The 20,778-nt window shown below is 39.7% G+C and overlaps 1 protein-coding gene across 1 annotated transcript; it reads right to left on the reverse strand.

Moving 5' to 3' along the window:
- Positions 1-9,917: 9,917 nt before the first annotated feature.
- DEFB129 (defensin beta 129) lies at positions 9,918-12,108 on the reverse strand. Its single transcript, XM_052651404.1, has 2 exons — positions 12,051-12,108; positions 9,918-10,372 (listed from the first exon to the last, which is right to left on the reverse strand). The coding sequence occupies exons 1-2, from the start codon at positions 12,106-12,108 to the stop codon at positions 9,918-9,920; spliced, it is 513 nt and encodes a 170-aa protein (XP_052507364.1).
- Positions 12,109-20,778: the final 8,670 nt, after the last annotated feature.

Genomic DNA, 20,778 nt, shown 5'->3' on the forward strand with positions numbered 1-20,778 from the left:
GTAAAATTCCACCAACTTTTTCTATACCTTTAACTTTAGTTTTCATAAGGATCCAATCAACAAGCTTTGGTCTTAGGGGAGCATTTAGAAGAAGGCTTTTTCTTTTTGTTCCCTGTCTATTTTACTTTACTTTTATATAAAAGGCTCTGGGATCCCCAGAGATGGGTAGAGCTGAGGAAGTCAGGCCTTTTGGCCTAACTGTCCCAAAATAATTGGTAGGATATCTCAGTGTAAATTTTTCTAGTCCCTTAAATATATAACTTAAACTGGGGTAATAGAACAGACTTGGTTAATTTTTATTGATGGGGACCAGTAGGGTGTCCCTCATGGCTCATTAACTCTGGGTCGTGTAGTAATATGGAATCGTTTAATCACATAAATGTCTATTTATCCCATTCTAAGTAATCATCCAAATAATTTTTTATTCATTGTAGGTAATGCCTTAAAAAAATTTTTTTTTACCTTGTTGAAATAATAGCTAGACTTTTTTTCCTCCTCCAGGTTGTTTGTTGATATTCTTAATGCTCTTATTAGCATCTGTAAGGCCCATTGAGGGGAAAACCACCATGAGCTTCCTAAACCAATTTTTCTTCCTCAACAAAAGTTCTTCAGTTAATTTGACTTTTATCCGTACCAACAAAACAGTTGTTTACAATGAGAGCACTCTAGATTTAATAACTTGTTAGTTTCTCTAATTTTTAAAGGATATATCATTTCACCACCAATAAATATCTCCACAGAGTTGCCAACGATTAAAAATGCAAAAAGACTTCTTATAGGCTAACACGGACAAACAGAATAGAACAACCTTAGGAAGGTCAGATACATCTCAAAGACACAGAGAAGTCTGAGCTTTCCCCTAGAAGGCCTTGTTTAAGGTTTTACCCAGCCAGCTTTTAATTTTTAACTGCATACGCATTAAAGAGCCCCCTCAATATTTAGAGCGAGATTTAATCTCTCCCAATTGTTACCTACAGAGTCCAAGCTCACTCTGCTCCCTGAACGAAAGGCCAATGGACCCAAGAGACAAGATGCTGAGGCAAGGAAGAGACTTTAATCGGGGAGCTGGCAAAATGAGAAGATGGCTAGAGTCTCAAAATAACCATCTTATTGGGGTCTGGATGCCAGGTTCTTTCATAGCTCAGAAAGAAGCAATGAGGAACTAAAGTCAAAAGGCAGAATAGAGAGAGAGATGCAGTGGGAAACTAAAGAGATAAGGGTCTTCAGTCTTGCACAACATCTCCAAGGAAACGGCCAGCCTTTGGAAGGGGGGTGTGTTAATCTCTTCTATTCACAGGTTGGTAGGGACAAACTATCCCTCCATGAGCTGAACAAAGGCACTTTAGTTTACAGTCAAGCAGAGGGGCAGGGTCCTCCAGGCAAGCCATTGAGTATGATTATAATAAAAGCAAGTCAAAGAAGCAGTTTCCAACAGGGAGTCAGAGTTGGTTGCCTCCCTGTAACACAGTTAACTAGGTACTCGCAAGTACTGTCTTATGTCTTTCTACAAGGGAGCCACCGAGGTGTCTTCCAACCCAGCCTGGGGTATTTCTTGGTAACTTCCAACCAAGCCCCACCCAGTATCTAGACCTTGGGTGGATATATCTACCAGTGCCAGGTATCTTTCAGCCAGGTGTCTCCTCAGTACCTTGATGGGAGGGAGCAGGTACCTGCTATACCTCATCAAATAAAAAATTCAAGATCGCAACTGTCAGGTGAGTGTATGCTCCTCGGATCTGTCTCATCACAACAAAGCTTTGGAGTGACGGACATTAAAGCCCTCTCGGGTCTTGGACACACCGTGTTAAAGCTCTCGGGTCTTGGACAGACTGTGTTATAGCTCTCAGGTCTTGAACAGACAGTGTTACAGCTCCATGTTACAGCTCTATTCTATTTAGAAAATATCAGGAAAATCCATCCTGGAGGCCTGAGGGCATGCCGACCCAAAGACAAAAAGAGAAGCGTGTCCCTGGGAGTGAGAGAGAGAGAGAGAGACAGACCCCCAGCCCTTTGGCTCCTCTTTTTATGTTTTTTTCCTCCCCCTGGGCCTGCCCTATGTAAACTGGGCTAGCAAGGAGTGCTGTTTGTTCTACCTGAGGTCCTCACTCCAGTCCTCGGACCTTCCTTTGTTCTGTTTTCGCGGGCTTTTCCCTTCCTTGTCTTTTAGCCACCGCCATTCTGGACTCCTGTTTCCTATTCTAACTACCTAACATCAACCAATATGGGAGATCTGAGAACAAGGAAAGACTTACTCAAATCCGTTTGGAACTCCCAAGGAAGCAGATGGTCACAAGGGGCCTCTGCTGGTACAATGGCTCTGGTTTCTTGTAAAGTTCAGACAGAGGAGAAAAATCTCCTCTGGGTCCCTTCAGTTCAGTTTAGTCACTAAGTTGTATATGATTCTTTGCGATCCCATGGACTGCAGGCTTCCCTGTCTATCACCAGCTCCCGGAGCTTGTTCAAACTCATGTCCATCAAGTCGGTGATGCCATCCAAACATCTCATCCTCTGTCATCCCCTTCTCCTCCTGCCTTCAATCTTTCCCAGCATCAGGTTCTTTTCCATTGAGTCAGTTCTTCGCATCAGGTGGCCAAAGTATTGGATTTTCGGCCTCAGCATCATTCCTTCCAATGAATATTCAGGACTGATTTCCTTTAGGATGGACTGGTTGGATCTCCTTGCAGTCCAAGGGACTCTCAAGAGTCTTCTCCAACACCACAGTTCAAAAACTTCAATTCTTCGGCACTCAGCTTTCTTTATAGTCCAACTCTCACATCTATACATGACTACTGGAAAAACCATAGCCTTGACTAGATGGACCTATGTTGGCAAAGTAATGTCTCTGCTTTTTAATATGCTGTCTAGCTTGGTCATAGCTTTTCTTCCAAGGAGCAAGCATCTTTGAATTTCATGGCTGCAGTCACCATCTGCAGTGATTTTGGAGCCCCCCAAAATAAAGTCTGTCACTGTTTCCACTGTTTCCCCATCTATTTTCCATGCAGTGATGGGACTGGATGCCATGATCTTAGTTTTCTGAATGTTGAAATTTAAGCCAACTTTTTCACTCTCCTCTTTCTCTTTCATCAAGAGTCTCTTTAGTTCTTCTTCACTTTCTGCCATGAGAGTGGTGTTATCTACATATCTGAGATTATTGATATTTCTCCTGGCAATCTTGATTCCAGCTTGTGCTTCATCCAGTCCAGCGTTTCTCATGAGGTACTGTGCATATAAGTTAAAATAGCAGGGTGACAGTATATAGCCTTGATGTACTCCTCTCCCGATTTGGAAGCAGTCTGTTGTTCCGTGTCCAGTTCTAACTGTTGCTTCTTTATCTACATACAGATTTCTCAGGTGGCAGGTAAGGTGGTCTGGTGTTCCCATCTCTTTAAGAATTTTCCACAGTTTGTTGTGATTCACACTATCAAAGGCGTTGGCATAGTCAATGAAGCAGGAATAGATGTTTTTTTGGAACTCCCTTGCTTTTTTGACGATCCAACGGATGTTGGCAATTTGATCTCTGGGTCCTATGCTTTTTCCAAAACCAGCTTGAACATCTGGAAGTTCACTGTTCACATACTGTTGAAGCCTGGCTTGGAGAATTTTAAGCGTTACTTTATTAGCGTGTGATGAGTGCAATTGTGTGGTAGTTTGAGCATTCTTTGGCATTACCTTTCTTTGGGATTGGAATGAAAACTGACCTTTTCCAGTCCTGTGGCCACTGCTGAGTTTTCCAAATTTGCTGGCATATCGAGTGCAGCACTTTCACAGCATGATCCTTTAGGGTTTGAAATGGCTCAACTGGAATTCCATCACCTCCACTAGCTGTGTTCATAGTGATGCTTCCTGAGGCCCACTTGACTTCGCATTCCAGGATGTCTGGCTCTAGGTGAGTGATCACACCATCATGATTATCCGGGTTGTGAAGATCTTTTTTGTATAGTTCTTCTTCGTATTCTTGCCACCTCTTCTTAACATCTTCTGCTTCTGTTGGGTTCATACCATTTCTGTCCTTTATTGAGCCCATCTTTGCATGAAATGTTCCCTTGGTATCTCTAATTTTCTTGAGATTTCTAGTCTTTCCCATTTTATTGCTTTCCTCTATTTCTTTGCATTGGTCACTGAGGAAGGCTTTCTTCTCTCTCCTTGCTATTCTTTGGAACTCTGCATTCAAATGGATAAATCTTTCCTTTCCTCCTTTGCCTTTCGCTTCTCTTATATTCACAGCTATTTGTAAGGCCTCATCAGACAACCATTTTGCCTTTTTGCATTTCTTTTTCTTGGGGATGGTCTTGATCCCTGCCTCCTGTACAATGTCATGAACCTCCATCCATAGTTCTTCAGGCACTCTGTCTGTCAAACCTAATTCCTTGAATCTATTTCTCACTTCCACTGTATAATTGTAAGGGATTTGATTTAGGTCATACCTGAATGGTCTAGTGGTTTTCCCTACTGTTTTCAATTTAAATCTGAATTTGACAATAAGGAGTTCATGCTCTGAGCCACTGTCAGCTCCCGGTCCTGTTTTTGCTGACTGCATAGAGCTTCTCCATCTTTGGCTGCAAAGATTATAATCAATCTGATTTCGGTATTGACCATCCGGTGATGTCCATGTGTTGAATCTTCTCTTGTGTTGTTGGAAGAGAGTGTTTGTTTATTGATATGGCAGGACACATTTTCATTTCACACTGACAACATTAAGTGCTGGCAAGGATGTGAAGCAAATGGAATTCTCACCCATTGCTGGTGTTGACCTAAAACTGTTAGAGGAAACACTGACTGAAACCAGCCACCCTGGCCACACAGGATAGTAGCCACTTGCCTGAGTTACCTTCAAAGGAGGTCCTGGTAAAGAATGAAGAACTAACAAGCTACCGCCAAGCAGAAAAATTCGGGATAGATCAAAAGGAGAGAGGAGTCTCCAGTCCATTTGTCCTACCAACCTCCCAGAATCCTCTCTGGAAACCATCTTGGCTGAGCCATGCACACGCCCAGAAAGGACCCCAGATCAGAGTGATTGGCCAGAGACAACCTGGAAATCAATCCAATTACCATAAAACTCAAGGCTGCAAGCCTCATGGGCATAGTAGTTCCCCCGGGTTCCCCTATCCTGCTGCTCTCAGCCTGGGCATCCCTTCCCAATGACATCTCTTGCTTTGTCAGCATGTGTGTCTTCTCAGACTATTCATTTCCAAGTGTTAGACAAGAGCCCACTCTTGGGCCCTGGAAGGGATCCCCCTTCCTGCAACAAAACAATAAAACAGCCAGTTGTTTTACAAGCAAAGTGGATTTATTCAGGAACAGCAAAGAATTACAATGTGAGATGCATAAATCAATTGCAAACCACAGGCAAGCCCAGAGAACAGAAGTAGAGAAAACATTCTTTTATAGAGAAGAAGGGGGAGTTGAGAGAGGCTGTTAAACTCAGTTTGTGGGAGTAAACTGGGCACTGAAAGGCCACTGAAAAGCGTAGTGGCTTTTTCATTGGCTGAATAGTGACAGTTTTGTCATTGGTAAGGCTATAGCCAGGCAAGGAGAAATTCTTTCCTTTTCCTGTTGGGTAGTAAAGTAGTAAAGCATTAACTTTCTTCTTGTTGATAATGCAATTAACCTTGAGTGGTAGAGTACGAGAGCTCCCGCTTCTGACCTCTCGGCTCCATTTTGCAAGACGTTTCCATTGATTAATTTTCAGGGGTGGCAATGCAAAATTCCATAGTCACTCTGGAAACTGGTTTTCAGTTTCCTTTAAAGTTAAACATACTTTACCATAGAACCTAGCAGTCTTACACTTGGGTATTTACCTTAGTGAAATGGAAACTTTTAATAACACAAAAATATATAAGCAAATGTTTATAGCAACTTTACTTATGTTGGTCAAAAAAACTACAGACAAACCAAATGTCCTTTAGTGAGTGAAAGGATAAAAAACCAGTATTAAATGTTTAGAATACAATACTATTTAGCAGTAAAAAGGAATGAATTATTGATATTAATATATTTGGGAAACTTGGATGAATCTTAAAGCCGTGTTAAATGAGAGAAGCCTCAAACATTCCATTTTTGTGATATTCTCAGAGAAGGCAAAACTACAGGGATGAAAAATAGATCACTGGTTGCCAGGAGTTATGGTGCAATTAGAGTTTGAATACAAAGTAGTATATTTTAGAGTGATGAAACAATGTCCTGTTTGTGGTGATGGTTGCATAAATCTAAAGATGTTAAAATTCGTAGAACTGTACACTGAAAGGAAAAACAGCCAAATTTACCCTATGATATTAATAAATTATGGACTTCCCTGCTGGCTCAGATGGTAAGGAATCCGAGAGAATCTGCCTGCAATGTGGGAGACCTGGGTTCAATCCCTGGGTTGGGAAGATTCCTTGGAGAAGGGAATGGCTACCCACTCCAGTATTCTGAACTGGAGAATTCCATGAACCGTACAGTCTACAGGGTTGCAAAGAGTCGGACATGACTGAATGACTTTCACTTCACTTTTTATAATAAATTATAGAAAATAAATAATTGCATCATTCTATACTTATTGTTCTTCAGCTTCCTTTTTAAAATTTAACATGTCTAAGAGCTCTTTTTATATCTAAAAATATAGATCTCCATTATTTTTTTCTAATTTTACATAACTTTATATATATGAACATACAGTGGTTTAGTTAAACCTTTTGATTGACCCTATTGGGGCTTCCAACATGACTCAGTTTGTAAAGAATCTGCCTGTAGTGCAGGAGACCCAGGTTCTATCCCTGGGTCGGGAAGATCTGGAGAAGGAAATGGCAACCCACTCCAGTATCCTTGTCTGGAAAATCCCATAGGCAGAGGAGCCTGGTGGGCTGCAGTCCATGGAGTCTCGGAGTCTGGCACGACTGAGCAACTAGTACTTCCTATTGATGAACATGTATTTTACTTTTCCTATCTTTTCTTTTCACAAACAGAATAAGAGATTATTTCAAATGTCTGTTACTTCAAATAGCTCTTCTATTTGTGGTTATGCTATCAATTCAATATACACTTTACCTGTTTATATTAGGTAAAATATTTAAATAATTAATTTCTAAGTCAAATCTTCAAAACAGGATATATTCAGAGAAGTCTAGCTTCTTTTAAAAACCTCTCCTCTTTCTCATTTCTTCCTCTTTCCATAGATGGGCATTTAAAAATTTTCCTCCCATTTAAAAACAGATGTACCTAGTGCTTTTGTTTCTGTCTCCCCTCCCCTCCATCACTCTCTTCTCAATATGGAGAATTTCAGGTTACTTAAGGTTATTGAAGTGAGGAACAAGACAGCAGCAAAAGCCAGAGGCAAGAACTTCTTGCCTGAAGGATGGGGACATGCCTGGGGAGAGTGCAGTGGGGTGGATAGGACAGAGCTACCTGTGTTACTCGCCTGGAGCTCCAGTATTTATTAGACTTCCGAAGAGATCTGAAGTTGGGCAGTGGGCAGATGATAAAGCAGAAAGCTCTGCCATCAGGTCAAACAGATTTGGTTAGACTGTCTAACTGGCTACTGGGTAAATTTACTGAGTACTCATGGAATATCTAGAAGATTAGCTCCCAGTCCTTGAAAATAGGCCTTCTAGCTACTTGGCAAAAGTGAAGCAAAACAGGGGCAGCTCTGTACTGTTCCTGTGGTTTTAACTTGATACAATATACTTTAGAGAGCAGTTTGTTGATAAACATCCAATCTCCAAAGCGAAATTAAAGAGAACAAAACTATGACAAACCTAGACAACATATTAGAAAGCAGAGACATCACTTTGCTGACAAAGGTTATTATTCTAAATTTAAAGAAACCACTACCATATAGCTTTTATTTTCTAAATCTTCAAGTTAAAAGCATATACTGTCTTGAAGTTGTTTTTCTGGTTGTGAATGCTTACCATAGATTTGCTGCAGTAATCTTAACATAAAATCTTTTGTCAGCTAGATAGCCAATTGCAGCTGTTCCCAAAGCAATGATAATCGCTGTGGTCCTTTCAACTCCTAGTGCTTCCCAGGTGGCTCAGTGGTAAAGAACCCACCTGCCAACACAGGGGATGTAGGAGACGTGGGTTCAATCCCTGGGTTGGGAAGATCCCCTAGAAGAGGAAATGGCAACTCATTCCAGTATTCTTGCCTGGAAAATCCCATGGACAGAGGAGCCTGGCAGGGTACAGTCCATGGGGTTGCAAAGAGTAGGACATGACTGAACACAGTTTAACCCATATGCCGGAATTTGAAGTCAAACTCCAACTGCTGTCACTTGAGAAGTGTGTGCACAGGGTGCTGAGCACACAGGGACTCCTTTATTTTCACCCTAAAATAGCAACTTTTGGTATTTATTAGTAAATTCAAACCCAGTTTGTGTGTAAAAATTCAAATTGTCTGACACTTGTTAAACAATTGTTCCACGCTTATTGCCTTTTACTATGCATTCTGTGGCTTTTATTCTCAGAGTTAACAATAAAACAGTCACATCTCACTATGAAAGTGAATGAAAAGTGAAAGCCATTCATCTTCTACACATCTTACTGTAACTTTATATAAACTGATATCTTCGATTCAAGTATACAACTTCTACTAAGGTTTCTCAATTTTCCTTATTGACAAACCCAGAATGAAGGCAAAGAGGCTTGGAGTCTTTTAAGAGGCATCTGTTGTTCCTACCTTTAATTTTTACCCAGAGCTCAGCAAGAAGGAGGAAAAGGATATCATCTCTCTCTTACTCTTTTCAGTATTTGTTTTTATTTATTTATTTGGCTGTGCTGGGTCTCAGTTACACCAGCTGGGATCTTCGATCTTGGCTGCAGCATGCGGGACATTTAGCTGTGGTATATGAACACTTAGTTGTAGCATGTGGGATCTAGTGCTCTAATCAGAGACTGAACCAGGGCTGCCTGCTTTGGGAGTGCAGAATCTTAGTCAATGGGCCATTAGCGAAGTCCCAATACCATCTCTCTATGTCTCACTAGTCTGCCTGGGCTGCTATAACAAAATCCCATAGGTTGGGTGGCTTTAATAAGAGAGATGGATTTTCTCATAGTTCTAGAGGCTGGAAATTTAAGCCACACGGGACTCTCGAGCACTTGAAATAAGACTAGTATGATGAAATATGCTGTAACAGTAATATACATAAGAAATTTCAAAGACATAGTACCAAAAAAATAGGCAAAATATTTCAAATAATTTTTACATTAATTGCACACTGAAATGTCAATGCTTTGAACTTACGGCATTAAATAAAATGTATCATTAACATTCAATTCACCTATTTATTTTTACCTTTTTAATGTGGCTACTTGAAAATTAAAAATTACCTCCATGGTTTGCATTTGTGGTTTGGAGCCTGTATCCACTGGAAGCACTGCTTTACCTGTCATCCCTTTGGGAATCTGGTTGAAAATGCCTTGGATCAGAGACAAAGTCATATCTTCCCCTTCCCCCCACCACATATTTTTATCTTAAGTGGCCTCATGAATTTCTTCTGTGGAGAAAGTAAACTTGGTCTCCCCACCTTATATGGCTCTTTCTATGGGGAAAAAAAACTATGGAAAAAGAAAATATGTCTGCTGTTTTCATTCCTATCACCCCAAGAAAAACACATAATACGAGAACCATAAATTTTTATTACAGAGGCTTACTTTGGCCCATCGATGGGTTAAATTCAACACAGTCAGCATTTCTGTTGCTCACTTTCTCCTGAGCATGTAAACGAAAATTCTATTATTTTCTAGCTCTGTCTCTTCTGTGAGGCTCCTGTGAGAAAGATAAAATTATATTAACTGTGGGTGCTTGAACAGTGTTTATTGAATGACTGATAACAGAGCAAACAGTTCTATGTCTCAGTTTATAGATAGAATAGATAAAGAGGAACTTGGTGTTTTAAGAGAGAGACCCAAATCCTTGCTCATCTGCTTCTCCAGCTCCAGTCATGCTGTTGGAAGTGTATACGATGGAGGTGGTGCTGGTGGTGGGGAGTCAGTGCCTGAATCTCTTCTCTTTTTGGTAGAAGTAGCAGTGTGTATTATCTTCCCTGAGTCCACGGGGTTGGTGGTGGCAGAGTTCACAATGGTGGCATTTGGGATGATAATGGTGTTGACATTGGCAAAAGCATTGGCACTTTTGATTTTGGGTAGAACAGATAAATTATGATGTTTGGTCTGCATCATGACACTAACATTTTTGGTAATTTTTAGCACTTCCTGAGAGTCCTCTTTAAGCATGTGGAGCATTTCATTTTGTATGTAGTTTTTTATCAGTTGAACCACTTTTGATCTAATACAACATTTTTTCTTCTTGCATTTATCTAACTCTTTTTCATCCATGTTGCAGTGCTCTTTGCATCTCCCCAAACCCATTACGCATCTTCTCAAGCCAAAATATTCTGCACAAATAAAACAGAAAACAATGTGCTAAGGTTAATAACTAGATGTGATATTAAAATTGCTAGAGCGAGAGGAATAGAGTCAGACTGAATTTGTTAATGCTAAATTTAAAGTACAGTGGTTAGGGACATTGATGGAGGCAACAGGCAGGCCAAGAGAGTCTTTGTATATCTCTGAAATCCAAAATAAATCTCTAGTCTCTTCTCATTGAATAATTAAAACCTTAAGAAGAAAAGGAAACTCATTTGCTTCAGGGTTAAGATTTTAGATCTCCAATATATAACATCTTAGGCACTTGTTGAGTGTCATTATCTCTTCCCAGGATTCTAGGAAATACAGAGAAGAGTAAAATCTCTCATAAAAGTAACCCAAGAAAGAGTTTCAAGAGAGAATCAACTGGACTTTTCAGAAGTTCCGGCTTCTTGCCAAACTCAGTGGTCTATGACCTCACCCTCCTCAACAATCACTTGACCTGTGGTTATTGCAGCATGGTGTTCTATCATTTTCATCCTCTCTGGACACTATGTCCCTCAGAGATCTTATTTATTATCACAGCCTTAACCTCATCTCTATGAAGATAATTCCTGCATGGTTATCTCTATCTCCAAATCTTCTGCTTAGTGTAGTGTCTCATCTTCATCTGTTGGATGTTTTTCCATCCTAATGGTTCATCTAGTTTTTTTTTTTTTTCCCAAATCCAGAAGCTTCTCCTTCACTCAACAATTCAACAGATTTTCCATAAAACACAAGAGATTTATGTAGCACCTACTGTTCACAGGCATTTCAATTTTGTTTCTCACCAGAGAAAACACAGTAAAATACTTGTATTTTAAGCAGCTACACTGACTAACCTTATCTTATGTGGGATTTGAGACTCAAATTTGACTTTACCAGAGATGACACAACCATACTTACTTACATTATAACCCTTTACTTAGGGTCCCAAGATAAAAAAATTAGACAGGTCTTTGACTACTCTTTTACTTTCCCTTCCTTGACCCCTTGCCCGTTTAAAATCTGGATGATTCTTGTATTCTGAAACAAGTCTCAATGCTTCTGTCTCCATTGCAGAAAACAATGGCCAATCTTCTGACTTAGCCATTTGCCCTGATGTGTTCCTAGAGGATCTTGTGGGTAATTTGGGGGTTTCCAGTAAAACAAAGGCTGAGAAAAGGAATGGAACTCTGTAGAAATCTGAAAAAGTTGAGATGGGAGAACATAGACCTGTTCACTGTTCACTGAATCCTGAGAGTAGATTTTTTTTTTTGAGCATAATTTTAAGGTCTTCCTTATTACACCAAAGTATAAACTGATCGAACCTTTTACTTAGAGATAGTTTAAATTAGAAATAGAGCAAAAATGGGGTAGACTTGGCTGGAATCCCAGGTGATAGCTATGTAGGGGGCAAGGAGGCAGTTTTATATACTGAATAATTTCTGAGTTCACAAACAATACCCTATTTCCTTTGTAGCTCCATGTGTATCCCCATCAGACACAGTCTGGGTTTGGAGCCTGTGGGACTACATGACGGATGGTGAATGACTGATGCAATATAAACTTTTCAGCTGTATCTTTGGGCATCTCATTTTCAGTGTCTCTTTGGGTTTCCATTATCCAGGACTGCCAAATCTCTGCTTCCTCCAACCACTCCCTCTTAGACCCAGGATTTCACATTACCTGTGTTCACCTGCCACTGTAGCATGAGGCTGGCAAAGATAGGGAAAAGGAGCTTCATGGCTGGGTGTCAGAGAAGAAGCCTTGGGTCTGGGTTCATATTCTTGAGCTCCAGCCTTTATTGGCATCTTCATGGCCTTAGGCTCTGAGCAGTCAAGTGCAGCCAAAGCTCACGGCAATTGTGTTTTCTATGAATCTGTTTGAGAATCAGTTCAGTTCAGTTGCTCAGTTGTGTCCGACTCTTTGTGACCCCATGGACTGAAGCACGCCAGGCTTCCTTGTCCATCACCATTTCCTGGAGCTTGCTCAAACTCATGGCCACTGAGTCAGTGATGCCTCCCAAACATCTCATCCTCTGTCGTCCCTTTCTCCTGCCTTCAATCTTTCCCAGTATCAGGGTCTTTTCCAATGAGTCAGCCCTTCACATCAGGTGTGGCCAAAGTATTGGAACTTCAACTTCAGCATCAGTCCTTCCAATGAATGACTACCTGAATACCTCACAAGAAATTTCCTGTTCTTAATCCTGGGAGGAATTATAAGACACATAAGACAGGAAAGAAAACACAAGCTCTTTACATCTCTTAAGATTTATTTAAGGTATCTGCTTTACCCTTTGTGAGCCTAGAGTTAGGCCTGAGGCATTTAATGTATGAGAATCAGAAGAACAGGGCTTGCTATAGCCATAGACTCCTGGAGGATACAGACTTTGTCTTTTCTGTACTGTTTTCTCCATGGGTGCTGAATTAACATGAGAACTCAATACATGTTTGTTGAATTAGTTTGCGGGAGGCAGTTCTTGGCATAACTTTAGCTTCTTAAAAAAAAAAAGAAATGTAATTAACATATAACATTATATTAGTTTCAAGTAGAAGTGAAGATGTTAGTTGCTCAGGCATGTCTGACTCTTCGTGACCCCATGGACTGTACCCCTCCAGGCTCCTCTGTCTGTGGAATTTCCCAGGTAGGAACACTGGAGTGGGTTGCCATTTCCTTCTCTAGGGGATCTTCCTGACCCAGGGATCAAACCCAGGTCTCCTGCAGATTCTTTACTATCTGACCCACCAGGGAATGATTTGATATCTGTATATATCCTCAGAAGTAGAATTGCTGGACTATATGGTAGTTCCATTTTTAACTTTTTGAGGTACTTCTATATTATTTCTAGAGTGACTGAACCAATTTACATTTCCACCAACAGTGTACATAGATTCCCTTTTCTCCTTACCATTTTTATCCTTGCCAACATCTATCTTGTTTTCTTGGTGACAGATATTCTAACCGATGTGAGGTGATATCTCATTGTGCTTTTGATTTGCATTTTCCTAGTGATTGGTGATGTTGAATGCCTTTTCATGTGCCTGTTGGACATCTGTATGTCTTCTTTGGAAAAATGTCTATTCAGATCCTCTGCCCATCATTTTTTTTGGCATTGAATTGTCGACTTTACACATTGACATCACCAAATTGTCAATACCAAAATCAGATTGATTACACTCTTTGTAGCCAAAGATGGAGAAGCTGTATACAGTCAGCAAAAACAAGACCTGGAGCTGACTGTGGCTCAGATCATCAGCTTTTCACAGCAAAATTCAGGCTTCTTAATAAATAGTGGTCCAATATTTCTACAAGTATTCAGCTGGTTAGAATATATATATATATATTTTTACACTTCTTTTTGGAACTTGACCCATTATTTCTTGCTGAAATATTTCAGAGTGAAAGTCGCTCAGTTGTGTCTGACTCTTTGCAACCCCATGGAATTCTCCAAGCCAGAATACTGCAGCGGGTAACCTTTCCCTTCTTCACGGGATCTTCCCAACCTAGGGATTGAACCCAGGTCTCCCACATTGCAGGCGGATTCTTTACCAGCTGAGCCACAATTCAGGTAAATTATAAATATAATACTCCATTTCTATACATTCTAGTAAACATTTTTTTTGAAAAAAAAAAAAAGGGTTATTTTCCAACATAGCCAACATAATATCATCACATTAGGGAAAATTAATAAAATTTCCATAATATTTAACAATTACTACTCAGTCTATTTTCAAATATCTTTTATTAGTCCAAAATTTTTTTTTAAACAACTGATTTGTTCACACTAAAATTCACTCCAAGACCAGTCAATTTGAAGCTTTCTCTAAATTAACATCAGATTTGCTTGACATAGGTGTGTCAAGAAGTGATTTTTTTCTTTTGGCTGTGCAACATGGCTTTTGAGATCTTATTAAATAGTTCCCCAACCAGGGATCAAACCCAGGCCCTCAGCAGTGAAAGTTCTGAGTCCTAACCACTGGACCCCTGGGGAATTCTCTGATGTGATTTTTAATCTTGGAAGATACTGTGCACATGCATTTTTTTGAGAGTTGCCCACACAGGGTAAAAACTGTAACCGTCTCTACTTCCTTTTGAATTTTTAAGATTTTCCTTGATACTAGAGAATTCTTTGGTCAGTCTTTTGAAGTCTTACAGAACAATTATGAGAGTATGATGTTTGTCATTTCCTAGGAGTTCTTTTAAAGTTTTGAACAAATACCAAATGAACTTAAAATCCCACGAGATGAGAGTTGTCTAGGCATTCAGACCCTCAAAGAGCTTAGTCTTGGAACACTGGGATTTGGCGCTTGGGGGCAGAAAACAACTTTAGCTGAAAAAATGCACAGCAGTCAGTTCTTCTCAAGTAATCCTCTTACGAAGAAGATATCACAAACTAGAGTAATTCAACAAAACTTACATGGATATGAGAAATGTAGGGATTGATAGGGTATGTTTGGTTGTTGTTAATATCAAATAGAGGCACTTTACTTAGGGTTAATGATCAAACCTTTAATGGTTTGAACACCAACATACTGGCTTAACACTGCTGAGATATTTTGGTTTTCATTATTTTGCACTGGATCCACCCTGTAAATATTCTTAAATATACATTTCAACCACTGTTTGTTTTTTCTACTCTCTTTGCTGCTCATTAAAATCTCTCATGGAGGTGCCAGAACCATATGTAAACAGCTTTTTAAAGAATTGAAGCTGGTATTTTGTTTTTTTTTTCTAAACAAAAAAAGCCATAGAACTTGGTCATGTATTCCATAGTAAAATGATTTGTTGAAACAAGGTAATACTAGAAAAACTCACAGGCACCATATAGGCTGCTTTAAATGGTCTGTTAAAGACTGTTTTTGTAATGGGGTGTAACGAAGAAAAGCTTTGCACATCTGTAAGTTCAGGGGGAGAACAATGTCAACATCGGGAAGTGGACAGAATTCATGTAAGGAGTCGTGCATTGATAATATGGGGAAGAACGTCTGGTGGCATGCTGTTAAAAGAATCTCCTCGAGGCGTCACATTGCAGGGATTCCCCACTGCTCTGCGACTTCCAAACCAGTTTGAGTCATACAAATAAATGTTTTCTAAACTTTTGTTGTATTATTGCAATAAATCTTTTAACAGTACTTTGCAAATATGTACGTCTTCTTCAAGCTCTGATTACTCATTTCTACTGATCATAAATTGAGGGTAGCAAAAATGAAAAAAAATAAATAAATAAAAAAAATAAAGTTTTGAAACTCGTGATATTTGGAAAGCTAGTAAGAAAATTTGCTTTGTCCACTAGGTGACACTTGAAATCTGGAATGCATGAATTTAACATGAATGGAAGTCAATGAAAACCAGAGCTTAGCCATTCATGGAGCTTATGATTTAAGAAAAGGGGAAATATGCATGACTGCAATGGGTTTTTCAAAGTCTGCAGAACTACCAAATGGTATTTTAACTGGGAAAAATGCCTAATATCCTTTATTGCCTTAGTCTGATATGATGGGTAGATTAAAAACAGAATTTTGACTAACCTGAAAATTTATCCATAATTTATGAAGTTTATTAATTTTATTGCTCCAAACATTTTCTAATTTGTTGTTGCTCAGTCACTCAGTCATGTCTGACTCTTTGCAACCCCATGAACTGCAGCATGTTAGGCTTCCCTGTCCTTCACTGTCTCCTGGAGTTTGCACAAACTCATGTCCTTTGAATCGGTGATGCCACCCAACCATCTCATCCTCTGTCTTCCCTTTCTCCTCCTACTTTCAATCTTTCCCAGCATTAGGGTCTTTTCTAATGAGTTGGGTCTTTGCATCAGGTGGCTGAAGTATTGCAGCTTCAGCTTGGGTCTGTCCAATGAATATTCAGGGTTGATTTCCTTTAGGATTGACAGGTTTGATCTCTTTGCTATGCAAGGGACTCTCAAGAGTCTTCTCCAACACCACAGTTCAAAAGCATCAATTCTTCAACACTTAGCTTTCTTAATGGTCCAACTCTCACATCTGTATACGACTACTGGAAACATCATAGCTTTGACTAGATGGACCTTTGTTGGCAAAGTGATGTCTCTGCTTTTTAATATGATGTCTAGGTTTGTCATAGCTTGTCTTCCAAGGAGCAAGCATCTTTTAATTTCATGCAGTTACCATCTGCAGTGAGTCTCGGGTCCAAGAAGATAAGATTTGTCACTGTTGCCATTTCCCCCCCATCTATTTGCCACGAAGCGGTGGGACAAGAGGTCATAATCTTTGTATTTTGAATGTGAGTTTTAAGCCAGCTTTTTACACTCTCCTCTTTCACTTTCATCAAGAGGCTCTTTAGTTCCTCTTAGCCTTCAGCCATTAGGGTATTGTCATCTGCATATCTGAAGTTATTGATATTTCTCCTGGCAGTCTTGATTCCAGCTTGAGCTTCATCTAACCTGGCATTTTGCATGATGTACTCTGCATACAAGTTAAATAAGCAGGGTGACAATATACAGCCTTGATGTATTCTTTTCCAGTCTGTTGTTCCATGTCTGGTTCTAACTGTTGCTTCTTGACCTGCATACAGGTTTTGAAGGAGGCGGGTAAGGTGGTCTGGTATTCCTATCTCTTTTCCACAGTTTGTTGTGATCCACACAGTCAAAGGCTTTAGTGTAGTCAATGAAGCAGAAGTAGATGTTTTTCTGAAATTCCCTTGCTTTTTCTAGGATCCAACAGATGTTGGCAATTTGATCTCTGGTTCCTCTGCCTTTTCTAAATCCAGCTTGTACCTGTAACTATTGTTTTATACTTAAAAAAATCAGAAGTAACTCTAACTGAGCTAAGTATTTTGTTGAGCCCGTCCCTATGTATGCAATTTTCTCTCAATGGATAGCTTTTCAAGATAACATATTTACACTAAAATTATTTATTAAAAACAATAATTTTATAGTTTTTGACTGCATTAGATCTTTGTTGCTGTGTGGACTTTCTCTAGTTGCAGAGGTTGGGGTCTACTCTCTAGTTGTGATGTGTGAGCTTCTCATCGCAATGGCTTCTCTTGTTGTGGAGCATGAGTTCTAGAGTGCACAGGCTTTGGTAGTTGTGGCACATGGGCCTAGCTGCCCCATGGCATATGTAATCTTCCCTGATCAGGTATTGAACATGTGTTCCCTGCACTGGCAGGAGGATTCTTAACCACTGGACCCCCAAGGAAGTACTGAAATTATTTTTATAGGAAAATTTTTTTCTTCATTTTTCTGGACGTCTGAAGGTATATGTGGTCCTTCTGGGATTACAAGCTTTCCTCTCTTGTATCCAGCTGTATTTTGGCCTAGAGATAACTCTGATTTCTCTGGAGTGTCTTATCAAAGAATGAAATGTATCTCTGGTTTAGATTTTAAAACCTTAGGAAACTCTCCAGAAAAATCCCCAAACTGAGTTATCACAGGATTTATTTTCTAGACTAGAAGATATTGATTATCCTCTGTGAATAGAGTCTCAGTTCAGGTTTGGAAACTTGTGAAAAATATTGTCCTTTTTGACAATACATGTTTTTTTTCTTTACTATCACTTGGACCAGTCATGAAGCTTTTCTAGATCATTGTAAGGAATGTTGACGTTTTGGTATGAAATTTAGGACTTCCCTGGTGGCTCAGACGGTAAAGCATCTGTCTACAATATGGGAGAATTGGGTCCGAGCCCTGGGTTTGGAAGATCTCCTGGAGAAGGAAATGCCAATCCACTCCAGTACTGTTGCCTGGAAAATCCCATGGACACAGGAGCCTGGTACACTACAGTCTATGGGGTCGCAAAGAGTTGGACACGACTGAACGACTTCACTTCTTGCTGCTGTTACAAGTTACAGAAAATTAGTGGCTTCAAGCAACACAAGTTTATCATCTTATTGTTGTGAAGGTTATAAATCCCAAATGAATCTCACTGGGTTTAAAAGCAAGATGTCAGCAGGGCTGTATTCCCTTTGGGGAGCTTACGAGAAAATCTTTCCTTGTTTTTCCAGCTTCTAAAGGATTGAATATTTGAACTCATGGACCTTTCCTCCATCTTCAAATCTAGTCAGGTGACATTGTCAAACTTTTCCTGACACTGACTGCCCCAACTCCCCAATGATCCTTGTTATTATACTGGACCCATCCAGATAATCTAAGACAATCTCCTTATTTTAAGGTCAGCTGATTAGCAGCCTTAATACCATCTACAGCCTTAATTCTCCCTTGCCATGTAACATAATGTATTCATGGGTTCTGGGTTCTAGAATGTGAACATCTTTAGGGGACCATTATATTCTACCTACCTTTAAATATCAATATCAACACACTTTTATTTTTCTACATTTAGAAGTGGCTCAAAATTGTACATATAACTTATTTGTTTTTACTGCTGTAAATTTTTTATTGTTGAGAGAGGAAAACAATATTTAATTGAGCTTAACTTGGGTTTCGATATATAGAGGCTGAAACATGAAGGCGTCTGACATATCACTTGTTGATTGACAGGCCTGCTTTGTTCATGTTTTTATTTAACTAGAGTCCAAAATACAGAATTATTTAGAGAAACTAGCCCTGGGCACAGCCTACCTGTCATGGACCTGTATGTGATTTTCTGTTCAAATCATACTATAAACAAAGTCAACCTAAGTCACCCAAGACTAATCTATGATCTTTCTCTTTACTCTGGCAACTTTCATCAGCCAGAGAGTAAAAGTCAGGCAGACATGGGCAGACACAGACACACACACACACCCCTCATCTCATTTGGAGAAAATTCTTACTTTGTCATGCTATGGAATTCTGCATCAAGGCCAGGGTGCTATCTTTTCTATTTTAGATCCACCTATCATGGTATTACTCAACTATCAATACTAAAAAAAACCAAATCAAACCTTTGATTCATTTTGATTTAATGAAATAACCTGAAACTCACTGTAGCGTGGAGACAAAACCATGACATTGTGTATTTAAAATATTTAATCCTTCAGTAGCTCTGGATGAAAGGAGAGCAATAGTTAAATGACGTGTGTGTGTGCACAGTCACTTCAGTCGTGTCTGACTCTGTGTGACCCTATGGACTAGAGCATGCCAGCCTCCTCTGTTTGGAAAGATAACATCTTAAGTAGGATTCAGAGAATATTTCTGAGTAATGAAACACATTAAAGGTCATTTATAAGTAAGGTATTAAAAGCAATTTGTACTGCTACGGATTTCAGTGGGAGCTACAGTAAATTGGGTGATTTTTTTTTTAACTGATCATGACTAGAAAGCAACGTTTCATTATCCATTCCAGCCTACTCAAAGGGAAAATCTATTGTTTAGCCACAAAGGACCTTGAAAATGAGGAGACTATGGGCTTTTTGTGCCTAGCCAAGATTGCACAAAGCCTCTTGGATATTAAAGAGCTGACACAGCTGAACAGATCAACAGACTTAGGAATCTGTTGAAGTAGGTAGGTGATACCATTTTCAGGAAGTAGTAATGTCGTCTTTGGAAATCATCAATGTTAGTTCTCTCAATACAGATTTTTCTCTAAAGATAGGTTCCTCTCTGAGTTGTGAGTAGAATATAAGGACATGGATGGGGGAAGGATGTCCCACCAAGTGCATTACCAATAAATTTTGTGAACAAAGCAATATCTTGTATTTGAATGTTTTGTCTTCAGTCTTCCAAAGACTGACTCAGAGAAGGCAGCCAGCGAGATAGGTTAGCATAGGTTAGCACAATGGCTAAGACCTTTACTTTAAGGTTTATGCAGACCTGTGTCGATCCTAGCTCATTCCTCACTAGTTGTGTGACATTGGCCACATTACTAATTCCCTAAATTGTGGCTTAACAATTTTAAAAAGAGATGTTAATATTAATTCCTACTTCATAGTGTTCTTGCAAGGATAAAAGTAAGTAATGCACATAAAATGCATTTGTCATCTAGTAGACCCAGATTGGGGCTTCCCATGTGGCACTAGTAGTAAAGAGCCTGTCTGCCAATGCAGGAGATGAGGGTTTGATTGATCCCTGGGTAGGGAAGATCCTCTGGAGGAAGAAATGGCAACCCAGTCCAGTATTCTTGCCTGGAGAATCCCATGGACGGAGGAGCCTGGTGGGCTACATTCCTTAGGTTGGTCCTTCAGAGTTGGTCATGACTGAAGCAACTTAGCATGTGTGCATGCAGACACACATTAAGAGGTTGTGGACGTCTTAAACCCTCGAGGGACTTCTCTGAAGTCCAGGGTTTAAGGTTCTGTGCTCCCAATAACGTGGCATGGGTTCCATCCCTGGTCAGGGAACTAAGATCCCACATGCTGTGTGGCATAGCCAGAAAAAAAAAAAAGAGGTGGAGCTGAGAAATGAGCTGAGATCAAGTGGGATACCAATGAGGCAAGTGCAAATCTGGTGGGGCCATTGGTCAATTCTCACTGCTCATCTTGACACATGAGCAATATT

The sequence above is a fragment of the Budorcas taxicolor genome, chromosome 13 (genome assembly GCF_023091745.1).
Source record: "Budorcas taxicolor isolate Tak-1 chromosome 13, Takin1.1, whole genome shotgun sequence".
Classification (NCBI taxonomy): domain Eukaryota; kingdom Metazoa; phylum Chordata; class Mammalia; order Artiodactyla; family Bovidae; genus Budorcas; species Budorcas taxicolor.

Coding starts and splice junctions, on each gene's coding strand:
- DEFB129 (XM_052651404.1), bottom strand. CDS start 12,108: ATGAAGCTCCTTTTCCCTATCTTTGCCAGCCTCATGCTACAGTGGCAG. Junction 10,373..12,050: donor ACAGTGGCAGGTGAACACAG/GTAATGTGAAAT, acceptor TTATTTGTGCAG/AATATTTTGGCTTGAGAAGA.